General features: G+C 44.6%; 1 protein-coding gene across 5 annotated transcripts in view; it reads left to right on the top strand.

Annotated features, from left to right (window-relative positions):
• GRIP2 (glutamate receptor interacting protein 2) overlaps window positions 1-23,389 on the top strand; it is a 307,958-nt gene that overhangs the window by 7,877 nt on the left and 276,692 nt on the right. The window contains exons 3-5 of one of the 5 annotated variants that reach the window (XM_077276675.1): window positions 2,638-2,893; window positions 4,636-4,689; window positions 6,983-7,079. In XM_077276675.1, coding sequence (XP_077132790.1) covers window positions 7,025-7,079 — 55 coding nt within the window. In that variant the 5' untranslated portion in view covers window positions 2,638-2,893; window positions 4,636-4,689; window positions 6,983-7,024. Of the gene's footprint in view, window positions 1-2,637; window positions 2,894-4,635; window positions 4,690-5,034; window positions 5,053-6,979; window positions 7,080-23,389 lie in introns of those variants that run through there. The other 4 variants (XM_077276674.1, XM_077276673.1, XM_077276672.1 and 1 more) reach the window with 4 other exon arrangements.

Genomic DNA, 23,389 nt, shown 5'->3' with positions numbered 1-23,389 from the left:
AAAAAAAGTTATGGCTCTGGTAAGAAGGGGAGCGAAAAACAAAAACGCAAAACCGAAAAAAGCTCTCGGTCAGTAAGGGGTTAATATGGCCATAGACTATAGACTGCTGAAAACAGTCGTCTTGTGTGTCTCATATCATGTGTTGTTGCTGAGAAATCATCTTTTATCACTTTATATAAGTGACCTCTTCCAGGCTCGGGGCAATGGTGTCTGGAGATAACTCTGCCCCCAGAGCTTATTTTACATGAAGGGGAGTTCTCAGTGTGAGACAAGTAACCAAGACAGAACAGAAGTAATGAAATTTGTCTTCTTGCAAACACATTTTTGCTTCTCTCTCAGCTCTGCTGTATTGCAACAGTATTGTATCCCTGTCTCCTGTGAGCTGGAAGATGAAGCCTGAGGAACCTGCAGATGTGTCAGTTATCAGGAGAGCAGAGATCGGCTATTACAGATCACACTGAGAACTCCCCTTCATGTAAAATAAGCTCTGGGGGCAGAGTTATCTCCAGGCACCGTCCGCCCCAGAGCCTGGAAGAGGTCACTTATATAAAGTGATAAAAGATGATTTCTCAGCAACAACACAGCTCATATGAGACACACAGGGAGGACAGTTTTCAGCAGTTTGTATCCTGTATGCCCATAGTAATAGTTTAGATGGCTCAAATGTGATGACAGATTCCCTTTAAATGTATTTTATTGGGATTTTTAATTAAAAATTATTTTTGAAGTGTAAAGGAAAAGGTACAAGGTTTTCTAATTACTGTGATGTGCATTTGTATTTAAAGGGCACCTGTCACCCCGTTTTTTCCGTATGAGATAAAAATACTGTTAAATAGGGCCTGAGCTGTGCATTACAACAGTGTATTTTGTGGACCCCGATTCCCCACCTATGCTGCCAAAATACGTTACCAAAGTAGCCGTTTTCGCCTGTCAATCAGGCTGGTCTGGTCAAAAGGGCGTGGTGTCTTCCCCCAGATCTTGCTTAGTTTTCCGTTGGTGGCGTAGTGGTTTGCGCATGCCCAAGGTCCCGAATCCAATGCACAGGGGAGTGAAAAGAGCGCGATGTGCGTTATTTCCCTGTTGATCGGTGGGGTGTCGGCCATCTTCCTTTGGCCGCGCGTGCGCAGATGGAGCGCTCTGCTGCCTGCGGCTTCAGGAAAATGGCCGCGGGATGCCGCGCGTGTGCAGATGGAGATCGCGGCGGCCATTTTCCTGAAGCAGAATTCGCATCTCGGCTCCAGGAAAATGGCCGCCGCGATCTCCATCTGCGCACGCGCGGCATCCCGCGGCCATTTTCCTGAAGCCGCGGCCATCAGAGCGCCGCTTCTGCGCATGCGCGGCCAAAGGAAGATGACCGCCCCCACCGATCACCAATGAAATAGCACACACCGCGCTCTTTTCACTCCCCTGTGCAGTGGATTCGGGACCTTGGGCATGCGCACACCACTACGCCACCAACGGAAAACTAAGCAAGATCTGGGGGAAGACACCACGCCCTTTTGACCAGACCAGCCTGATTGACAGGCGAAAACGGCTACTTTGGTAACGTATTTTGGCAGCATAGGTGGGGAATCGGGGTCCACAAAATACACTGTTGTAATGCACAGCTCAGGCCCTATTTAACAGTATTTTTATCTCATACGGAAAAAAACGGGGTGACAGGTGCCCTTTAAGTCTGATACCCCTAAATAAAATGCTGAGTGTCCAATTTCCAATTGAGTCTTGTCAGTATAACTACACCTGTTCTGTGAAGACCTCATAGGTTTGAGAACAGTTCAGAGCATATTCCTGTGTGTTATCGGCCCAGTTATAGTCCAGACCCAAATCCCATTGAAAATTTGTGGAAAGACTTGAAAATTGCCATTTACAGACGTCACCATCCAATGTCACTAAGCAAGAGCGAGTGTGCAAAGAAGGGGCAAAATGTCACCTCTATATGTGCAACGTTGGTAGAGACACCCCAAAGGACTGCAGCAGGAATTGCAGAGAAAGGTGGTCCTATAAAGTAGTGACTTGGGGGGGCTGAATACAAATGCACCGCACAATGTTCAGATTTACATTTTTAAAATACTTAGAAAACTATCATTTCCTTTAAGCTTCACAAATACTCGCTACTTTGTGTTGGTATCACATAAAATCATAATAAAATGTAAGTTTGTGGGTGTAATGTGAAAAAATGTGTAAAAGTTCACAGGGTATGAATACTTTTTCAAGGCACTGTACGTACAAGAATATAACTACGTTATTACTTCCCCATATGTTCAGGTATATACTGTAAATCATAGATCACTGGAGTAGTAATCGTTTGGTCATTTATCTGAAATTGTTATAGCTGTAATCAAAGACTATGGAAACCTGAGGGGTCCCTTGTACGCTGTGTACCGAGCGGTCCCGCTCATATCAGCCCCTATTATATACTGAACATTCACTGTGAACAACAAAGAAATTAGCCAAAGCTCAAATAAGCGGTTTATTGCCGCAGCCGATATTGTAACAAGTGAATGAAGAGGTAGAAGATTCATTGTTATTCTGTTCATTACAGCGGAAAAGATCAAATCACATTTGATTCCACTGAGCCGGAGAAGCACAAGTAGCGGCTCTTTCATTTGCGTTTTGTAGCTTTGCTTTTTTTTTTAGGAGTTGATACTAATAAAAAACAAAGAAGCTGAAGGAAAAACCCAAAACACATACAGTAGAAGCTGCCTCTGCCCAAAGCGAGAGATAATATAAAATGACTGTGGATTAATAACGAAAGGTCACCGACTCCAGCCCAGCAAATAACAAGCAACAAGGCGATATATACACACGTGTCCTTTCATGGGCTCACATTAATGACTCACAGTATACTGAGGCTGCAGGTCCTGTCAAAGTGCAATTCTACAAAAGTGATCTGGTAATAACATACATAGTAAACTTTGCTTAAAGGGTATGTTCACCTCTGACCAATATTTGTACAAAACGCTACCTCCTGTATTATACTCCAGAGCTGCACTCACTATTCTGCTGGTGGATTCAGTGCATACATACATTACATTACTGATCCTGTACTGATCCTGACTTACATCCAGTATTATACTCCAGAGCTGCACTCACTATTCTGCTGGTGCAGTCACTGTGTACATACATTACATTACTGATCCTGAGTTACATCCTGTATTATACCCCAGAGCTGCACTCACTATTCTGCTGGTGCAGTCACTGTGTACATACATTACATTACTGATCCTGAGTTACATCCTGTATTATACCCCAGAGCTGCACTCACTATTCTGCTGGTGCAGTCACTGTGTACATACATTCCATTACTGATCCTGAGTTACCTTCTGTATTATACTCCAGAGCTGCACTCACTATTCTGCTGGTGCAGTCACTGTGTACATACATTACATTACTGATCCTGAGTTACATCCTGTATTATACCCCAGAGCTGCACTCACTATTCTGCTGGTGCAGTCACTGTGTACATACATTCCATTACTGATCCTGAGTTACCTCCTGTATTATACTCCAGAGCTGCACTCACTATTCTGCTGGTGCAGTCACTGTGTACATACATTACATTACTGATCCTGAGTTACATCCTGTATTATACTCCAGAGCTGCACTCACTATTCTGCTGGTGCAGTCTCTATGTACATACATTACATTACTGATCCTGAGTTACTTCCTGTATTATACTCCAGAGCTGCACTCACTATTCTGCTGGTGCAGTCACTGTGTACATACATTACATTACTGATCCTGAGTTACCTCTTGTATTATACTTCAGAGCTGCACTCTCTATTCTGCTGGTGCTGTCTGTGTACATACATTACATTACTGATCCTGAGTTACATCCTGTATTATACCCCAGAGCTGCACTCACTATTCTGCTGGTGCAGTCACTGTGTACATACATTACATTACTGATCCTGAGTTACATCCTGTATTATACCCCAGAGCTGCACTCACTATTCTGCTGGTGCAGTCACTGTGTACATACATTACATTACTGATCCTGAGTTACATCCTGTATTATACTCCAGAGCTGCACTCACTATTCTGCTGGTGCAGTCACTGTGTACATACATTACATTACTGATCCTGAGTTACATCCTGTATTATACCCCAGAGCTGCACTCACTATTCTGCTGGTGCAGTCACTGTGTACATACATTACATTACTGATCCTGAGTTACATCCTGTATTATACTCAAGAGCTGCACTCACTATTCTGCTGGTGCTGATGTTAATTTTTCAGTTACTCCTGATTGTGTCTGTATTAGTGATGAGCGAATATACTCGTTGCGTGGGTTTTCCCCTCAAGCAAGCTCGGTTGGTCTCCGAGTATTTTTAGTGTGCAGAGATTTAGTTTTTGTTGACTCAGCTGCTTGATTTACAGCTGGTAGCCAGGCTGAGTACATGTGGAGGTTGCCTGGCTGCTAGGGAATCCCCACATGTACTCAGGCTGGCTAGCAGCTGTAAATCATGCACTTGCCGAGGAAAACTAAATCTCCGAGCAGTTATAAATACTCAGAGCTTGCTTGGGGGGAAAACCCGAGCAACGAGTATATTCTCTCATCACTAGTCTGTATGTGAATATACTATTGGTGGAATTTGCCATTAAACCTTTTCTTCTCCTTTGCTCTATTGTAGGAATTATCCGTTTACTCCAGACAGTGACCTTATTTATAACCTGTGGAGCTGCCGGTGAGTTATTTTCACAGTGAAGAATTATGATGAAACCATTGAAATGAACTTTTCAGGTTTTTTTTTTTTTTTTTAAACAGTTATACAACTTTTTATAAACTTTAGGGGGGGAAACTTTAGGGGGGGGGAATTTATCAAGACTTCCCTGGGGTAAGGCACTCTACTTTATTAAGAGGCGGAGGATCTTTTAAGAATGTTGTGCATCTTTGGTGTGTGCTAGTGCCAGGAAATGAAATCCTCTCCATCTATGAACATTGTACGTCAATTTTCTACTTAGCTTACAGGGTTGTGCAAATGTTCAGCCATGAAGGAGTCGTTTAATATTATCTTTACTTCCAGCAAGCAGAAGTCTTAAACATCATGGTAAGTTTAAGGATGAGGTATATTGGAAAGATGTAGGATATTTCTTTGGGTAACAATGGCCCAGTATAAGGCCCCGTTCACACGTTCAGTATTTTGCATCAGTATTTGTAAGACAAAATCAGAAATGGAACAATCAGAGTAACGGTATAATAGAAACGCATCACCACTTCTGTATTTATCACCCTCTCCTGGTTTTGGCTTACAAATACTGATGCGAAATACTGACCAAATACTGATCGTCTGAATGTGGCCTAAGGCCGGTTTCACACGTCAGTGGCTCCGGTACGTGTAGTGACAGTTTTCTCACGTACCGGAGACACTGACACATGTAGACCCATTCAAATGAATGGGTCTATGCACATGTCTCCGTGTTTTCACGGACCGTGTGTCCGTGTCCAAAACACGGAGACATGTCCTTTTTTCTCTGGCAGCAAAGCCGCAAAGCGTCCCGCACACATGCACACGGAGAGCAGTGTGCACTCTCCTCCGTGTGCACGTACCGCCGCAGGAGAAACAGCGCTACAGTAAGCGCTGTCCCCCCTGCTTGTGGTGCTGAAGGCGGCATTCATCCCTTCTGTCCTGCTCGGCTAAAAGCAGCGCTTGCAGAACAGAAGAGATGAAAAATGACGTTTTGCTTTTTTTTCTTTAAAAATAAAGTTTGGGGGTCACCTACCACCCCTCCCCACCCCCTGTGTTACCGCCCGCTTGCAGAAAAATACTCACCCAGCTCCCGTGATGCCGCCTCTCAGCGCCGGCTGCTTGTCCTGTGTGAGCGGTCACGTGGTACCGCTCATTACAGTGATGAATATGCAGCTCCATCTCCCATAGGGGTGGAGCCGCATATACATCCCTGTAATGAGCGGTACCACGTGACCGCTCATACAGGACAAGCTGTGGCGCTGAGAGGAGGCATCGCGGGAGCTGGGTGAGTATTTTAATGCAAACGGGCGGGCGCACAGGGGGTGGGAGGCGGTTGGTGACCCCGAACTTTATTCCTTCTCTCCAGCGAACGCTGCTGGGGAGAAGGAATGAATGCCGGCTTCAGCACCAAAAGCAGGGGACAGCGCTTAACTTTAGCGCTGTCTCCTGCATGGTCCGTGTGGTCCTCAGTCGGCACACGGCTGCCGCACGTGTGCCACACTGATGTGCCACGTGAGCACACGGACACAGATAACTCCGGTACCGGAATTATCTGGACGTGTGAGACTGGCCTAAGACAGAGTTTGTTCAGAAGTAGCTCCCAGCCTAGTGCAGCCTTATGGGCCTTATCTAGTGCCTCTCACTAACACATTGGGGGATAAGAGGCGATCTAGATACCAACCATCGGCTGCTGGCCAGGTATAGTGCATACATCCTGTACGCAGTACACCTGCATCTTGCCAATGGATGCCTCGTTACTAGCACCTTTCACCCCGATACAGAAGTGAGAGGCATTGGATAGCCCCTTTAAATACCAATATTCCCGGCAGCACGCTCATTTCCATTATGCACTATGACATGTTAATGGGATTGAGATGAGTCACTTTGTTCCAAAGAGCCATAAACTCAATCTATGTAAAATATTACAGTACACTCGGGGAGTGCCGCTGACGTCATACAGCCATTATATCCCTTACCCCCCACCCTTATCACCATGATTGTGCACAGAGGTTCTTTTTTTATTCCTTGTAATAAAAAAAGCCTAAATTGTGATCCCATCATGCAGCATTAAGTAACCGGGCACACAGGCCTGAGCAGAGCCATCTGTGTGATCCCCCCTCTGTGCACAGTCACTGCAGGGGAACATGTGGAGCGGCTGCGTGCTTCAGCCTGGGTTCAGATGTGAGCCCCTGTGCAGTGCGGAGTGGAGTGGGCTCTGCTTGCAGCGCAGGCAGCCAGGCGATGATCTGCACACTGAACGCTTAGCACCGTCTCTTCTGTATTCCAGCAGCACATCGTCATTACGCCTTTGCTCCAGCTCCCGGTCACTGCCATGCCAAGCTGGTGGAGAAATCTGATGCTTTGTCTGCGCAGAATAGAGGATGCAGGTACAGCCACTATTTCCATCCGATGCTTACTACAGATGACTGCTGGAGCATGGGAATCCCAGCCTGCACATTCACTGAGCTGGAGTAAGGTGTGTGCATGTGTACAGGGCTATATCCAGCCAAGGATGTGTAACAAGGAGCCCAGTGCCTAGACCCGGGCTCCCAGGGTCTGCTGGGGTGCAGCACTCACCATTTAACAATGTGCACTGGGGCTCATATATCAATCCAGCTAAAAATGATGCAAATTCTCTGCAGCAGCCGAGACTTGCACCATATTTATGAATGAAGTGTGATATTTTTAGCTTGTTTTTCATAGGAGGGGCTGAACAGTTGTAATATCCCATATTTGTCATCTCATCGTGAGGATTATTTGGACCAGATCTGGTAAAAGTATCAGCTTAGACACCGTTCACACTGCCTGCAGAGGGTTTGTAGCAGTCTCAGCAGATGCAGGCAGCATTATTCTTCTCATTATTCTTCTCATTACAATAACTGAAGCCACAGCAGTACCTGACGGGCCCCATCATATGTCAGTGAGGTCCGTCAGGCACCTGTGCTATCCGCTGTATCGTGCACTAACCATGAGACAGATGTGTTTAATGGTGAGCGGATTGCAATGTAGTCATGTACAGGGGACCCCAGTGATCAATGACCACCAGTATTATATGTGGGGACATGAGACACTGCATCTTATTGAATAGTGAGTGCAGCTCTGGAGTAAGTACATTAGGTAATTAGATCAGTACAGAATAAGTAATGTAATGCATGTACAAAGTGACTGCACCAGCAGAATAGTGAGTGCAGCTCTGGAGTATAATACAAGATGTAACTCAGGATCAGTACAGGATCAGTAATGTAATGTATGTACACAGTGACTGCACCAGCAGAATAGTGAGTGCAGCTCTGGGGTATAATACAGGATGTAACTCAGGATCAGTAATGTAATATATGTACACAGTGACTGCACCAGCAGAATAGTGAGTGCAGCTCTGGCGTATAATACAGGATGTAACTCAGGATCAGTAATGTAATGTATGTACATAGTGACTGCACCAGCAGAATAGTGAGTGCAGCTCTGGAGTATAATACAGGATGTAACTCAGGATCAGTACTGTATGTACACAGTGACTGCACCAGCAGAATAGTGAGTGCAGCTCTGGAGTATAATGCAGGAGGTAACTCAGGATCAGTAATGTAATGTATGTACACAGTGACTGCACCAGCAGAATAATGAGTGCAGCTCTGGAGTATAATAGAGGATGTAACTCAGGATCAGTAATGTATGTACACAGTGACTGCACCAGCAGAATAGTGAGTGCAGCTCTGGAGTATAATACAGGATGTAACTCAGGATCAGTAATGTAATGTATGTACACAGTGACTGCACCAGCAGAATAGTGAGTGCTGCTCTGGAGAATAATACAGGATGTAACTCAGGATCAGTAATGTAATATATGTACACAGTGACTGCACCAGCAGAATAGTGAGTGCAGCTCTGGCGTATAATACAGGATGTAACTCAGGATCAGTAATGTAATGTATGTACACAGTGACTGCACCAGCAGAATAGTGAGTGCAGCTCTGGCGTATAATACAGGATGTAACTCAGGATCAATAATGTAATGTGTGTACACAGTGACTGCACCAGCAGAATAGTGAGTGCAGCTCTGGGGTATAATACAGGATGTAACTCAGGATCAGTAATGTAATATATGTACATAGTGACTGCACCAGCAGAATAGTGAGTGCAGCTCTGGAGTATAATACAAGATGTAACTCAGGATCAATAATGTAACGTATGTACACAGTGACTGCACGAGCAGAATAGTGAGTGCAGCTCTGGGGTATAATACAGGATGTAACTCAGGATCAGTAATGTAATGTGTGTACACAGTGACTGCACCAGCAGAATAGTGAGTGCAGCTCTGGGGTATAATACAGGATGTACCTCAGGATCACTAAGGTAATGTATGTGCACAGTGACTGCACCAGCAGAATAGTGAGTGCAGCTCTGGGGTATAATACAGGAGGTAACTCAAGATCAGTAATGTATTGTATGTACACAGTGACTGCACCAGCAGAATAGCGAGTGCAGCTCTGGAGTATAATGCAGGGTGTAACTCAGGATCAGTAATGTAATGTATGTACACAGTGACTGCACCAGCAGAATAGTGAGTGCTGCTCTGGAGTATAATACAGGATGTAACTCAGGATCAGTAATGTAATGTATGTACACAGTGACTGCACCAGCAGAATAGTAAGTGCAGCTCTGGAGTATAATACAGGATGTAACTCAGGATCAGTAATGTAATGTATGTACACAGTGACTGCACCAGCAGAATAGTGAGGCAGCTCTGGAGTATAATACAGGATGTACCTCGGGATCTGTACAGGATCAGTAATGTATAAACACAGGGACTGCACCAGCAGAATAGTGAGTGCAGCTCTGGAGTAACTCAGGAACATTTGACCAGAGCCTGAGTGGCTTGTGCTGTAGTAAGAGGTTGCAGCCATTGATGATCGCTTCCTTTTTTCTTTTATCATATGCTCTAACTTTCCAAAATTTTTGGAGGAAGTCAGCGCCGGCTTACATGTGGTTGGAAACGGTTGTCTTAATCTATGAGCTAATAGATTTTTGATTTGCTTGAACGTGTGAACTAGATCTTTTTTAATTTTTGAGTAGAAAGTGACTAAGAAGCTGACAGCTATGGAAGTAAAGCCTATAATGTATGACTGCGACTGCTAAGCCTGTGTATCTAAGCTTATCATGCGTGATACTGATTCTTATAAGCAAACTTATATGGCCTATATCGTCTAGTCTTACAAAAAGAATACTAAATAAAAACAGGATGAGGAATGTAATGTATGTACACAGTGACTGCACCAGCAGAATAGTGAGTGCAGCTCTGGGGTATAATACAGGATGTAACTCAGGATCAGTAATGTAATGTATGTACACAGTGACTGCACCAGCAGAATAGTGAGTGCAGCTCTGGGGTATAATACAGGAGGTAACTCAGGCTCAGTAATGTAATGTATGTACACAGTGACTGCACCAGCAGAATAGTGAGTGCAGCTCTGGGGTATAATACAGGATGTAACTCAGGCTCAGTAATGTAATGTATGTACACAGTGACTGCACCAGCAGAATAGTGAGTGCAGCTCTGGGGTATAATACAGGATGTAACTCAGGATCAGTAATGTAATGTATGCACACAGTGACTGCACCAGCAGAATAGTGAGTGCAGCTCTGGAGTATAATACAGGATGTAACTCAGGATCAGTACTGTATGTACACAGTGACTGCACCAGCAGAATAGTGAGTGCAGCTCTGGAGTATAATGCAGGAGGTAACTCAGGATCAGTAATGTAATGTATGTACACAGTGACTGCACCAGCAGAATAGTGAGTGCAGCTCTGGAGTATAATACAGGATGTAACTCAGGATCAGTAATGTATGTACACAGTGACTGCACCAGCAGAATAGTGAGTGCAGCTCTGGAGTATAATGCAGGAGGTAACTCAGGATCAGTAATGTATGTACACAGTGACTGCACCAGCAGAATAGTGAGTGCAGCTCTGCAGTATAATACTGGATGTAACTGAGTGGCTCGTGCTGTAGGGATGGGTACAGTGGGTACGGAAAGTACTCAGACCCCTTTAAATTTTTCACTCTGTTTCATTGCAGCCATTTGGTAAATTCAAAAAGGTTCATTTTTTTCTCATTAAAGTTCACTCTGCACCCCATCTTGACTGAAAAAAAACGAAATGTAAAAATTTTTGCTAAATTATTAAAAAAGAAAAACTGAAATATCATATGGCCATAAGTATTCAGACCCTTTGCTCAGACTCTCATATTTAAGTCCCATGCTGTCCATTTCCTTGTGATCCTCCTTGAGATGGTTCTACTCCTTCATTGGAGTCCAGCTGTGTTTAATTAAACTGATAGGACTTGATTTGGAAAGGCGCACACTTGTCTATATAAGACCTCACAGCTCACAGTGCATGTCACACCAAATGAGAATCATGAGGTCAAAGGAACTGGCCAAGGAGCTCAGAGACAGAATTGTGGCAAGGCACAGATCTGGCCAAGGTTACAACAGATTTTCTGCAGTACTCAAGGTTCCCAAGAGCACAGTGGTCTCCATAATCCTTAAATGGAAGAAGTTTGGGACCACCAGAAGTCTTCCTAGACCTGGCCGTCCAGCCAAACTGAGTAATCGTGGGAGAAGAGCCTTGGGAGAGAGGTAACGAAGAACCCCAAGATCACTGTGGCTGACCTCCAGAGATGCATTAGGGAGATGGGAGAAAGTTCCACAAAGTCAACTATCACTGCAGCTCTCCACCAGTCGGGCCTTTATGGCAGAGTGGCCCGACGGAAGCCTCTCCTCAGTGCAAGACATATGAAAGCCCCCATAGAGTTTGCTAAAAAAACACATGAAGGACTCCCAGACTATGAGAAATAAGATTCTCTGGTCTGAGAAGATGAAGATAGACCTTTATGGTGATAATTCTTTGTGGAGAAAACCAGGCACTGCTCATCACCTGCCCAATACAATCCCAACAGTGAAACATGGTGGTGGCACCATCATGCTGTGGGGGTGTTTTTCAGCTGCAGGGACCGGACGACTGGTTGTCATTGAAGGAAACATGAATGCGGCCAAGTACAGAGATATCCTCGATGAAAACCTCTTCCAGAGTGCTCTGGACCTCAGAGTTGGCCGAAGGTTCACCTTCCAACAAGACAATGATCCTAAGCACACAGCTAAAATAACAAAGGAGCGGCTTCAGAACAACTCTGTAACCATTCTTGACCGGCCCAGCCAGAGCCCTGACCTAAACCCAACTGAGCATCTCTGGAGAGACCAGAAAATGGCGTCCACCAACGTTCACCATCCAACCTGACGGAACTGGAGAGGATCTGCAAGGAAGAATGGCCGAGGATCCCCAAATCCAGGGGTGAAAAACTTGTTGCATCATTCCCAAGAAGACTCATGGCTGTACTAGCTCCAAAGGTGCTTCTACTCAATACTGAGCAAAGGGGCTGAAGACTTATGACCATATGATATTTTGGTTTTTCTTTTTTAATAAATTTGCAAAAATGTCTACATTTCTGTTTTTTTCAGTCAAGATGGGGTGCAGAGTGTACATTAATGAGAAAAAATGAACTTTTTTGAATTTACCAAATGGCTGCAATGAAACAAAGGGAAAAATTTAAAGGGGTCTGAGTACTTTCCGTACCCACTGTACCCATCCCTACAGCACGAGCCACTCAGTTACATCCAGTATTATACTGCAGAGCTGCACTCACTATTCTGCTGGTGCAGTCACTGTGTACATACATTACATTACTGATCCTGAGTTACCTCCTGTATTATACCCCAGAGCTGCACTCACTATTCTGCTGGTGCAGTCACTGTGTACATACATTACATTACTGATCCTGAGTTACATCCTGTTTTATACCCCAGAGCTGCACTCACTATTCTGCTGGTGCAGTCACTGTGTACATATATTACATTACTGATCCTGAGTTGCCTCCTGTATTATACCCCAGAGCTGCACTCACTATTCTGCTGGTGCAGTCACTGTGTACATACATTACATTACTGATCCTGAGTTACCTCCTGTATTATACTCCAGAGCTGCACTCACTATTCTGCTGGTGCAGTCACCAAAATTTAAAGGGTCTGAATACTTTCCGTACCCACTGTATATTCATTCAGTAAATGATCTTTTTCACATCTTTCCTTTACTAAATTTTTGAGTGAAAACAAAACAACCTCTTTAGCAACGTGACATAACTACTTATGGACACAGCACCGACATCGCAGGAATGGCACCGCTCTTGGAGGTAAGGATGAAGTGTTTTTATTTGATGAGCATGCTTCTATTGAGAAGGGGTGTGAGTAGGGCACAGCCCATTTAAGGCCAGTCTCACACGTCCAGATAATTCCAGTACCGGAGAAAACGGTACCGGAGTTATCCGTGTCCGTGTGCTCACGTGGCACATCAGTGTGGCACACGTGCGGCAGCCGTGTGCCGCCCGTGTGCCGCCTGAGGACCACACGGACCGTGCAGGAGAGACAGCGCTACAGTAAGTGCTGTCCCCAGCGTGTGGTGCTGAAGGAGGTATTCATCTCTTGTACCCTGCAGCTCTCGCAGGATAGAAGAGATGAAAAATCAATTTTTTTTTTGTTAAAAATAAAGTTTGGGGTCACCTCCTGCCTCCCACCCCCCGTGCGCCCGCCCGCTTGCAGAAGAAATACTCACCCAGCTCCCGCGATGCCTCCTATGGGAGGTGGAGCCGCATATTCATCATTGTAATGAGTGGTACCACGTGACCGCTCACACAGGACAAGCAGCTGGCGCTGAGAGGAGGCATCGCAGGAGCTGGGTGAGTATGTCTCTGCAAGCAGGCAGGCGCACAGGGGGTGGGGAGGGGTGGGAGGCAGGAGGTGACCCCCAAACTTTATTTTTAATGAAAAAAAACCAACCAAAACGTCATTTTTCATCTCTTTTGTTCTGCAAGCGCTGCTTTCAGCCGAGCAGGACAGAAGAGATGAATGCCGCCTTCAGCACCACAAGCAGGGGGGGACAGCGCTTACTGTAGCGCTGTTTCTCCTGCGGGCGGTACGTGCACGCGGAGGAGAGTGCACACTGCTCTCCGTGTGCACGTGTGCGGGACGCTTTGCGGACCGTGATGCCGGAGAAAAGCAGACATGTCTCCGTGTTTTCACGGACCGTGTGTCCATGTGCATAGACCCATTCATTTGAATGGGTCTACATGTGTCAGTGTCTCCGGTACGTGAGAAAACTGTCACTACACGTACTGGAGCCACTGACGTGTGAAACCGGCCTTAGTGGAAGGACGATTCACGGCTGTTTCTCTTTACACCATCGGTGATATTGTGTTTTGCTGGATCCGTCGTACGACAAATGCCACCAGAGTTTGACAAACTTTCTTGACTTTTAATTTGGTTCATTTACTTGTTACTTGGGAATCAAAATGTCAACTACTAAGTAAAATACCACTGCCCCAAAACATCTTGTTAGTTCTCTGTCATTTACAAGTGTCTGTATGGTGACATTGTCCCTTTTAGAAGTTTTGGGAGCCTTTTGTCACAGCTCGGCACCAGCAAACTCGACATTAACAGGATCATTTTCATAGTCATTATACGCAGCTGTCAAAATAATCCCCCAATGTCTTCACTGAAAAATTTGGAATACTGGAAAACAAAGCAATAACCCCTCCACCCAGATGTGTCTGCGCCGCACTGAACCCCGTGATGCTAATATGAAGGGGAAAGCCATTTTCTGCTCCGGGCTCTCTGATAACACAGCTCTTAGTGGCACTGGAGGGAATTAATTTTGAGATGAGAAAAGGAGAAACGACGCAGAAAAAAATGGATGATCATCCGAAATTAGAGAAAAAAATGTAAAATGAACATCAGAGCTGCAGCGGCCATCAATATCATAAGTAAAAAATGTATGTTGCATTTCATCCTATGCTTGTTGGTTTATTATAGCAAGCGAAAATCAAGGCCATTTTCAGTCCACAGGTGGTAGATTATCATTTATTGCCGCTTTCATTCTGTCCAGCTGATTATATATTCAGATATTCCTAAAAATACTTTTACATAGTAATGATGGTATTATATACTCGGGTCACATCCAGAGCCGCAGTCAAAATTCAGCTGAATTCAGGCTGCAGAATTTAGAATGCAGCTCTGGCTGCAAGTATAAAATATACAAATTAGTAAGGATACAAAAAGTTTAATTTTTCTTTGATATTTTAATTATTCTGATCTGCTTGCAGATTTTTGTGTCGCTCCGAACGATCACCTGGTCCCCAAACCTTGGAATATTAGGACCATGTAGACGTCCTGCTGCAGTTTTGCCCCATTAGCTGCCACGTTTCTTTATACAGCGCATATTAAATTGGATCTGTCACTCCGCGCTTTTTTCTTATCTCTCATTCCCGAGACACAAAGCAGACTATTTTTTTTTATTAATTTACAGAAATCTCAACAATGTCATCCGGCCCATTAATGAGCCGAACAAGCAAACAAATTGGTTTTAATCTGAAATAAACTAATTGCCTTAACCGTCTCCTCCCCAGGTGGCCGCGCCGTCTATGTATCGCGGTGCGCAGCACTGGGGGTTTTCACACAATTGAAAGCATCCTTTTGCTTTTTGGTCAAATGCATGCTATGAATAATAAATTGCCGCAAAAGGAAGGTGAAGAAAAGCCCACGGGTAGGTTCGCACTGCACAGAATTTCTTTCCAGATTTGTGCGAAAATCCGCAGAATAATATAGGATCAGCTGAAAATTGAAACACGGAAATTGACCTGCAGTCTGGCTTTTATAATGTCAGTTATTTGTGCAGATGCAATGTGCATTTCTGCAATACACAACATAATCCAAAGCAAAATCCTCACGTAACACGTGATATTTGCTGCAGAAAAATCTGCGCCAAATGTGAACTTATACCAAAGTTATGAATATGACCCATCGGTCGCCAGCCAATTACCTTGCTTGCTTTAGAAGATGTTTTCCTATCGATTAGTATCGGCAAATAAAACTGCTGTTTACCTATAAAATCTTGTGGTTGTTAAAGGGTTTGTCCAGGACTCCTATAATAATCCATATTAGGTCGGCGCCGGTCCGACACCCAGCACCCCGACCAATCAGGTCCTACAGTAATCAGTGTAATGAGTCGGTATGCCACAGCGCCATGCACAGTGTTGTGGCCGTTTCTGCAGCTTAGCTACTATTCACTTCAATGGCCGAGGTGCCGGACCCAAGTACACGACTACTACAAACTGTGCGGAGCTGTACACAATGTATATCAAGACACTCTGAGATCTGCACATAGATATTTGTGAGGTGCCAGGTGTCGAACCCCCTCCAATTTTTTTTTTAGTTATGACCCATAAATATCTAAGTCTTGTTTGTCCCATGAACATCATAAGATAAACAGGATAAGTGATACAGATCATAACTATACTAGAACCACAATGGATCATAGGAACAGGGGTCCCAGAGTACTCTGAATCAGTACAGCCATAGTGAGGATGTGGGACCCCCAGTACTGCCACTGTCTATAGTAGCGGTGGTCGCACATGTTCTCTACCAATCCATTCTTACAAGGGACTTTGGGCAGCTATTTCTCTGTCTCAGTGGGGGTATCAGCAGGCGGACCCCTAGGATCATACATTTATATTATTATTATTATTATTATTATTTATTGTTATAGCGCCATTTATTCCATGGCGCTTTACAAGTGAGGAGGGGTATACATAATAAAAACAAGTACAATAGTCTTGAACAATACAAGTCATAACTGGTACAGGAGGAGTGAGGACCCTGCCCGCGAGGGCTCACAATCTACAAGGGATGGGTGAGAATACAGTAGGTGAGGATAGAGCTGATCGTGCAGCGGTTGGTTGATCGGTGGTTACTGCAGGTTGTAGGCTTGTCGGAAGAGGTGGGTCTTCAGATTCTTTTTGAAGGTTTCGATGGTGGGCGAGAGTCTGATGTGTTGTGGTAGAGGGTTCCAGAGTAGGGGTGATACGCGAGAGAAATCTTGTATACGATTGTGGGAAGAGGAGATAAGAGGGGAGTAGAGAAGGAGATCTTGTGAGGATCGGAGGTTGCGTGTAGGAAAGTACCGGGAGATGAGGTCACAGATGTAAGGAGGAGACAGGTTGTGGATGGCTTTGTACGTCATGGTTAGGGTTTTGTACTGGAGTCTCTGGGCAATGGGGAGCCAGTGAAGGGATTGACAGAGGGGAGAGGCCGGAGAATAGCGGGGGGACAGGTGGATTAGTCGGGCAGCAGAGTTTAGAATAGATTGGAGGGGTGCGAGAGTGTTTGAGGGCAGGCCACAGAGCAGGAGGTTGCAGTAGTCAAGACGAGAGATGATGAGGGCATGGACTAGGGTTTTTGCAGATTCTTGGTTGAGGAATGAACGGATTTATAGTCTATTTTGTGATGGAATATATGATGTTTATGGTACAACCCCTTAAACAATTGTTTTTCCTTTTCTGTACATTTCTTAAGGGTCCTGATTTATAGGAAATATTAAGCCAGGGACATTTATTTCTGAAAATATATATATCTTAGTGGGGGTGATTGGCACCCCCATACCAGCTGTATAACCAGATCATACCACGATCAATGATCACGTCAATGAAGGGACCTGATGCGATCACTGGGTTCCACCTTCCTATACTGAAAGTCTGGGTCCTTCAAAGCCCCCTGTTATCCTGTGGTGGTCCCTGTTGCAGGGTAGATGCCGGCACAGATGCACATAAACTTAGTATCATGGTAACAACATGTAGATCACCAACCCGATGCATCCTTCATTTTGCACTTTTTTTCATTTTTCCATCTTATTTGGGTAGTAAAAGTTTGTTTTTTCGTCATTTTTATGCTTGTCCCTAGTTTGTTATAGCTTTTTCACTTCTCGCCATTTTTTCGTTTTTCTGAGTAACATGACTGAATTTTATTATCCAACTGTTTCCGGCCAATTCATCATTTGTAACTTTTTGAAAATTAGTAAAATTGTTGTACAGTTGTACTCCAGTACGCTCGTGGAGTACACGATCTGTCTAATTGTTTCCACACAAAAGAGGTACAAATAGATCAAAAGAAAAAAAAGTATTTGCATTTGTGCTAAATTCATCAAACAAGATTTTGATAAATTGGCACAAAATGTGTCAGCACAAAAAGGACAGGACAATTAAATTACTGGGGGAAAAAAAACCCCACTACATATAATATACACTAGGGGGCAGCACAACTCCGCTGTAGAATTTGCAGAAGATCTTTATCACCAAAAACCTATAAAAGCGCCCTGTGTAATGACATAAAGCATCGCCAGCACAGACTTGTTTTCTGCGACTCCTGACAAATAAATAGATGATCCGCTGTGAAGCTTCATTGTTCTCCGTGCGCAGGGCGGCGGAGAATCTGTGCTGTTCGCTTTAATAACTTGATATATTCTGCTTCTTGGGTCCATTGTAGTAAATAGATTTCTGGAATACAAAGAATTTCAGTTACCGTGGACAAGAAAACTGAACTTCAGGTCTTTAGAAATAGTAATGAATTCATGACTAGAGCCTGTGATTAGATTTCAGTAACAGCGACGAGCAGAAACCTAAAAGAGGTGGTCCGAGGAGCTGGATAATAAATACCTGTTCAGTCTCCCACCACTGCAGTGCCTCCAGTAGTCCCCACCGGACCGGCTGCAATGACCAGAATTGGCATCATTCACTTGACCGCTGCAGGCAATCTGTAGTAGCGTTTGTATGTACCATTCAGGTAAGTGACTGTCTGCAGCGGTCAGGTAAAACCAGATGGAAACCACCAAAGCAGCATCACTGGATTGGTGAGAGATTGAACACATGAATAATTATTATTTTATACTATTTTCAGCTCTCTGCGAGTTTTTTAAGGATCCTGAACAGCCCCTCTTACCACTGAATATTATATGATGCAAAGTTTGGCAACTAATGTACGTTCTGTATTTTATTTTATCTGTAATATTTCTTGCTGCCAATGAATAGAAACCTTACATTTGGAAGCTAGAATCCCTTGCACATCTAAGGGCAGTCACAGTTTTGTCGCTTTTTCTTCTATGCAGATTTGTCACCAAACCTAAGGGTTTCCTGATGCAGCAAAGTGAATGAGAGTTTTGAAGTCTTGTGCACATGGTGCTTATTTTTGACTTGCAGATTTGATGCAGATTTATGTCTGCAGCATGGCAATTCTTGCAGCATTTTTGCTGCAGATTTCACCCATACTAATGAGCGGTGGAAAATCTGCACCAAAAAAGCAAGTAAAAAATGCAGTAAGGGTATGTGCACACGTTGCGGATTGGCCGCACTTTTCCATGCGGTTTACAGTACCATGTAAACCTATGGAAAACGAAATCCGCAGTGTCCATGGTGCAGAAAATACTGCGCGGATGCGCTGCGTTGTATTTTCCACAGCATGTCAATTCTTTGTGCGGATTCCGCAGCGTTTTACACCTGCCCCTCAATAGGAATCCGCAGGTGTAAAACCACAGGTGAAATCCGCACAAAAAACGCAGGAAATCCGCGGTTAATACTCAGGTAAAACGCAGTGCGTTTTACCTGCAGATCTTTAAAAAACAGAGCAGAAAAATCCGCACATGAATACGCAACGTGGGCACATAGCCTAAAAATGCGCCTATTTTGCTTAGCATTTTTTTCTGCCAAGAGATGTCGAAATGGTACAGAAATTTCTGCACCAAATATCTGTCTGCACCAAATGCTTAACATGTGCACATACCCTGATACTTTTTGTACTGGAAGGGTTGCTACAGTTGCAGCACACGTTTCTCTCCTTTCCTGGTGGCGTGTTACAATGTTTCAGTGCAGGTGAGGCTGTTCATCTCCCAGAAGATTGAATACAACTGTAGCAAACCCTAAAAAGTATTAGTTCTATACAAACTTTCAGATCTGGATATAAACAAAGAATATTTCCATTCACCAACAGCAAGCAAAGTTCTTGAAAACAGTGAACAAAAAATGAAGCGAAAAAAAAAATACTTGCCAATCCATAATCCAGCACAGCTCGGGAATCATAGAAAAGCTGGAGCACAAAATATTGGAGAACCCCTCTCAATGGGTCCTAAGTGAACCTGGACCCATCTCCGTCTCCAATGTGTACCTGCCCAAGTCTTCTCTTCTCCAGAATTATGTATGTTAGTAGATAAGTCTTTGCCAATCCGAGGGTTACACCAATCTGTGCCACACCACTTCTGCAGCGTATTGGTGCCAAATTCAAGGTCAGGGCAGCCCCAGTTCTCTCAATGCACACAACTTGGGAATTTGGCATGATGTCAGGGAGGGCCAGACTAGTAACCAGTGTCCCCCACAAGCACCATGATGGGCTCCAAGCAACCTTTGTTGTGCCCCCATCTCTCTATTGTGTACCCCAACTGATGTGGGGGGAAGACGGGGGTGAATGCCCCCCTCTGCTGAGCTCCTCTTAGCTGTAGTTCGGTTTTGTATTGATGCCAATCTGTTGGCTTCTAATTGCGCCTCGCACAGGCGATGAGCCAACATAATAGATATCAAATAAACTAGGCAGGTCTCATCAATATTTCTATATATTTCTTTAACCTCTCGGTTTCCAGGGCGGCCTCATTGATACTGCTGCTGTTAAACCATCTGTCTCCATGAAGAATCCTTTCTTCTCCACCAGATGCATTTCTATGCTAATCAATGATGCTTTGTCCATCTTTTTTTTTTTTTTTTTTGCCGTAATCAAAACGTGATTGCGGGTGACGGAACGAGAAGCATCGATTATTGATTCCTGCAACTCTCGCTGAGCACTCGGGTCCAGCTTCTGTTCAGATCCCCATTCATCTAGTGCTGTAATTGGCTTTTCCTTCTTCTTTGAAGACGCTTTATCATATAGTAATTTTCTCTTCTTTTTTTTTTTTTGTAGTTTTATGGCAGCTTTATCGGTATAAATAATAGTTTGAGAGTCTTAAGTGTTCCAGAGTATTGGGTGATCGCAGCTCTGGAGTTTTTCTTCCGTAAAGAAGGAGGCTCAGACACAATAGCATTTTCAGGCTGTTTATCAATCTAAGTATATGAAGCATTTGGGGGCCTCGAATGATGTTGGAGGAGAAAAGGACCAAGCAGGCAGAATTTCAATGTGCGATCCGTTTGTTTTTAGGGACTGCGACACTAATAGAGGAATTTGGCAGCAACTTTCTCCTCTCTTCCCACTTAAAATACCTGAAGAGCTGTGTGCTCATCCTGTACACAGCCTGATTGATTACCCTGTTCCAAAACGAAAAGTTATTGTCATGATCCAGACCGGGTTTTGAGTCCTGTTTTCACTTTTTCCCAGTCTGGTCATGTCAAGAATTAACCCTTCCTAGCCTCAGTCTGGGCTCAGGTTGGCTATTTATTGCCGCTGCTTCCTGCAGGCGATGTCAGTTATGGTTTTAGCCTAGTGCTGCTGTAGCTGGATCCGATTGCTCTGATTTGTCCTCCTGCGTTTTCTGTCTGAACCCGTGTCTCTGTTTTCCCCTATTTCCGTCTTGACTCAGTGTATCGCTTTAGTGTTCTGACTCCCTGGTTTTGACTTGGCTTGTATCCTGACCTCCTTCTGTCTTTTGTTTTCTGGCTTATCCGCTCCTGACCGTTACTGATCCCCTGGCTTGTCTCTGACCGTGAGTTTGCTTATTCCTTTGGTACTGCGTTACAGTCTAGATCTGACCCGGCTTGTTTGACTATTCTGCTGCCTCTCGTGGTAGCCTCTCTGCTGCACTGCAGGCCAGCTCTGTTTAGGTGCAGTCCTGCTTCCACTCTACTGCCATCTAGTGGAGCCTGCACCTACCTGCATTGCAGCATGACAGTTATGCCATTGAATACTGATCCAATAGAGGCCATGAGGACCCTATTGAATTGTGTTCCATGTATACCTTTGCTTCAGGAGCTCTCCAAGGGCACATGACAAATGTGCCAAGTGTGAATGCCCCTGTACACAGAGGTTGTAATGCAGCTTTCCACCTGCGAAATTATATTTCCCATGGACCAACGCATGGCCTATGAGTCTCCTTACGCAAGCTTGACAGTCTTCTTAAGGAGGAACCTTAGCCATTATAACCCCTGCAAATCTACAAAACACTCTGAGGGTATGTGCACACGCTGCGGATTTTGCAGCAGCAGTTTTCCCAAAGTTTACAGTACCATGTAAACCTATGGGGAAAAAAAAAACGCTGTGCACATGCTGCGGAAAAATTTGCGCGGAAACCTGCACCAATAGGAAAGTGCAGTTGAAAAACCGCAGAGGAATCCGCAGAAGAAACCGCAAGAAAATCCGCAGTGAAAACCGCAGTGGTTTTGCACTGCGGATTTTCCAAATCCGCTGCGGAAAAATCCACAGCAGAATCCGCAACGTGTGCACATACCCTAAGACGGTTCAGAAAGAGCTTATGACTTCATACCAAGTTAATATCCCTTAAGATCTGGGACATCAGTCGTTATGGAAGACTATTGTAATAATATTCCGAATCTCAGGGGAGCCCTTTATACCCACACATGGTCAGAGGAGGCTACAGCGAGACTGTGTATAACAGTGCTCCGCAACCTGCGTTTCTCAGTGCTCGATGGGATTAGTTCTGCAGCAGCTGGAGAGATATGGGTTGGGGAACATTGGTCTACCGCAGTGTTCCCCAAGTCCGGTCCTCAAGAGCCACCAACAGGTCATGTTTTCAGGATTTCCTTAGTATTGCACAGGTGATAATTGCATCACCTAGACAGGCAAGCATTCAATGACCTGTGCAATACTAAGGAAATCCTCAAAACATGACCTGTTGGTGGCTCTTGAGGACCGGACTTGGGGAACATTGGTCTACCCCATCACTCCTGGAGAGGAAACCTCTAGTGTAGTTTTACAGTTAGTGGTGATGACACTGGCTGGACCCCATCAATCTAACATTTATCACCTACTCTGTGGCTGTACAGTAGATAGGATGCATCCCCAACACTTTTTAAAAACATTTTTAGATCATTCTCTCTCTCCTGGGTGAGCTAAAAAGTGACTAAAAGGTGCCACAAAAAAAGTGCACTGGGATGCAGTCAGTTCAAACCCTCTCCATCAAGGGAAAGGCTCCCAAAGACTGTTCCTCTTCCCTCCAAGCCAGAAGGCCACAGTGAGGCACAGGGGCAAGTAGCCTCCCCTATCCGAAGACAAGGGACACCCAATCTCACTTTTAGCATGTGCCTGGTCTCCCACCCAAGTGACAACTAGGAGCCATCGACTGTTCGCTCTCCAGCTGAGAGTGAAGAGCTAAGGACACGGTTGGCTCCAGGTTTTCGTGGGCCCTGGGCAAAAGAGTCTCAGTGGGCCCCTGTAACACATACCACGATTAATGATGCACAGATGCGGTGGAGAAATATAGGTGTACAACACAGGGCCCAGCCTGCTCACTCATTGTACCCAGACATGCGCACACACACTACCCAGACATGCGCACTCACACAGTACCCAGACATGCGCACTCACACAGTACGCAGACATGTGCACACACACACAAAGTATGCAAACATAGAGTACGCAGACATGAGCACACCAACACAGTACGCAGACATGAGCGCACATTCACATGGTACCAGATATGAATACATACAATATACAGACACACACATACACAAACATATACACAGATACGTACATATACAGACATACATATACATATTTGAAGACAAATTCACAAAAACACATAAACAGACACAAATATATAAAATAGTAATG

This window comes from Ranitomeya variabilis, chromosome 8, assembly GCF_051348905.1.
Source record: "Ranitomeya variabilis isolate aRanVar5 chromosome 8, aRanVar5.hap1, whole genome shotgun sequence".
Lineage (NCBI taxonomy): Eukaryota > Metazoa > Chordata > Amphibia > Anura > Dendrobatidae > Ranitomeya > Ranitomeya variabilis.
This window is presented reverse-complemented; position numbering and strand designations above follow the sequence as displayed.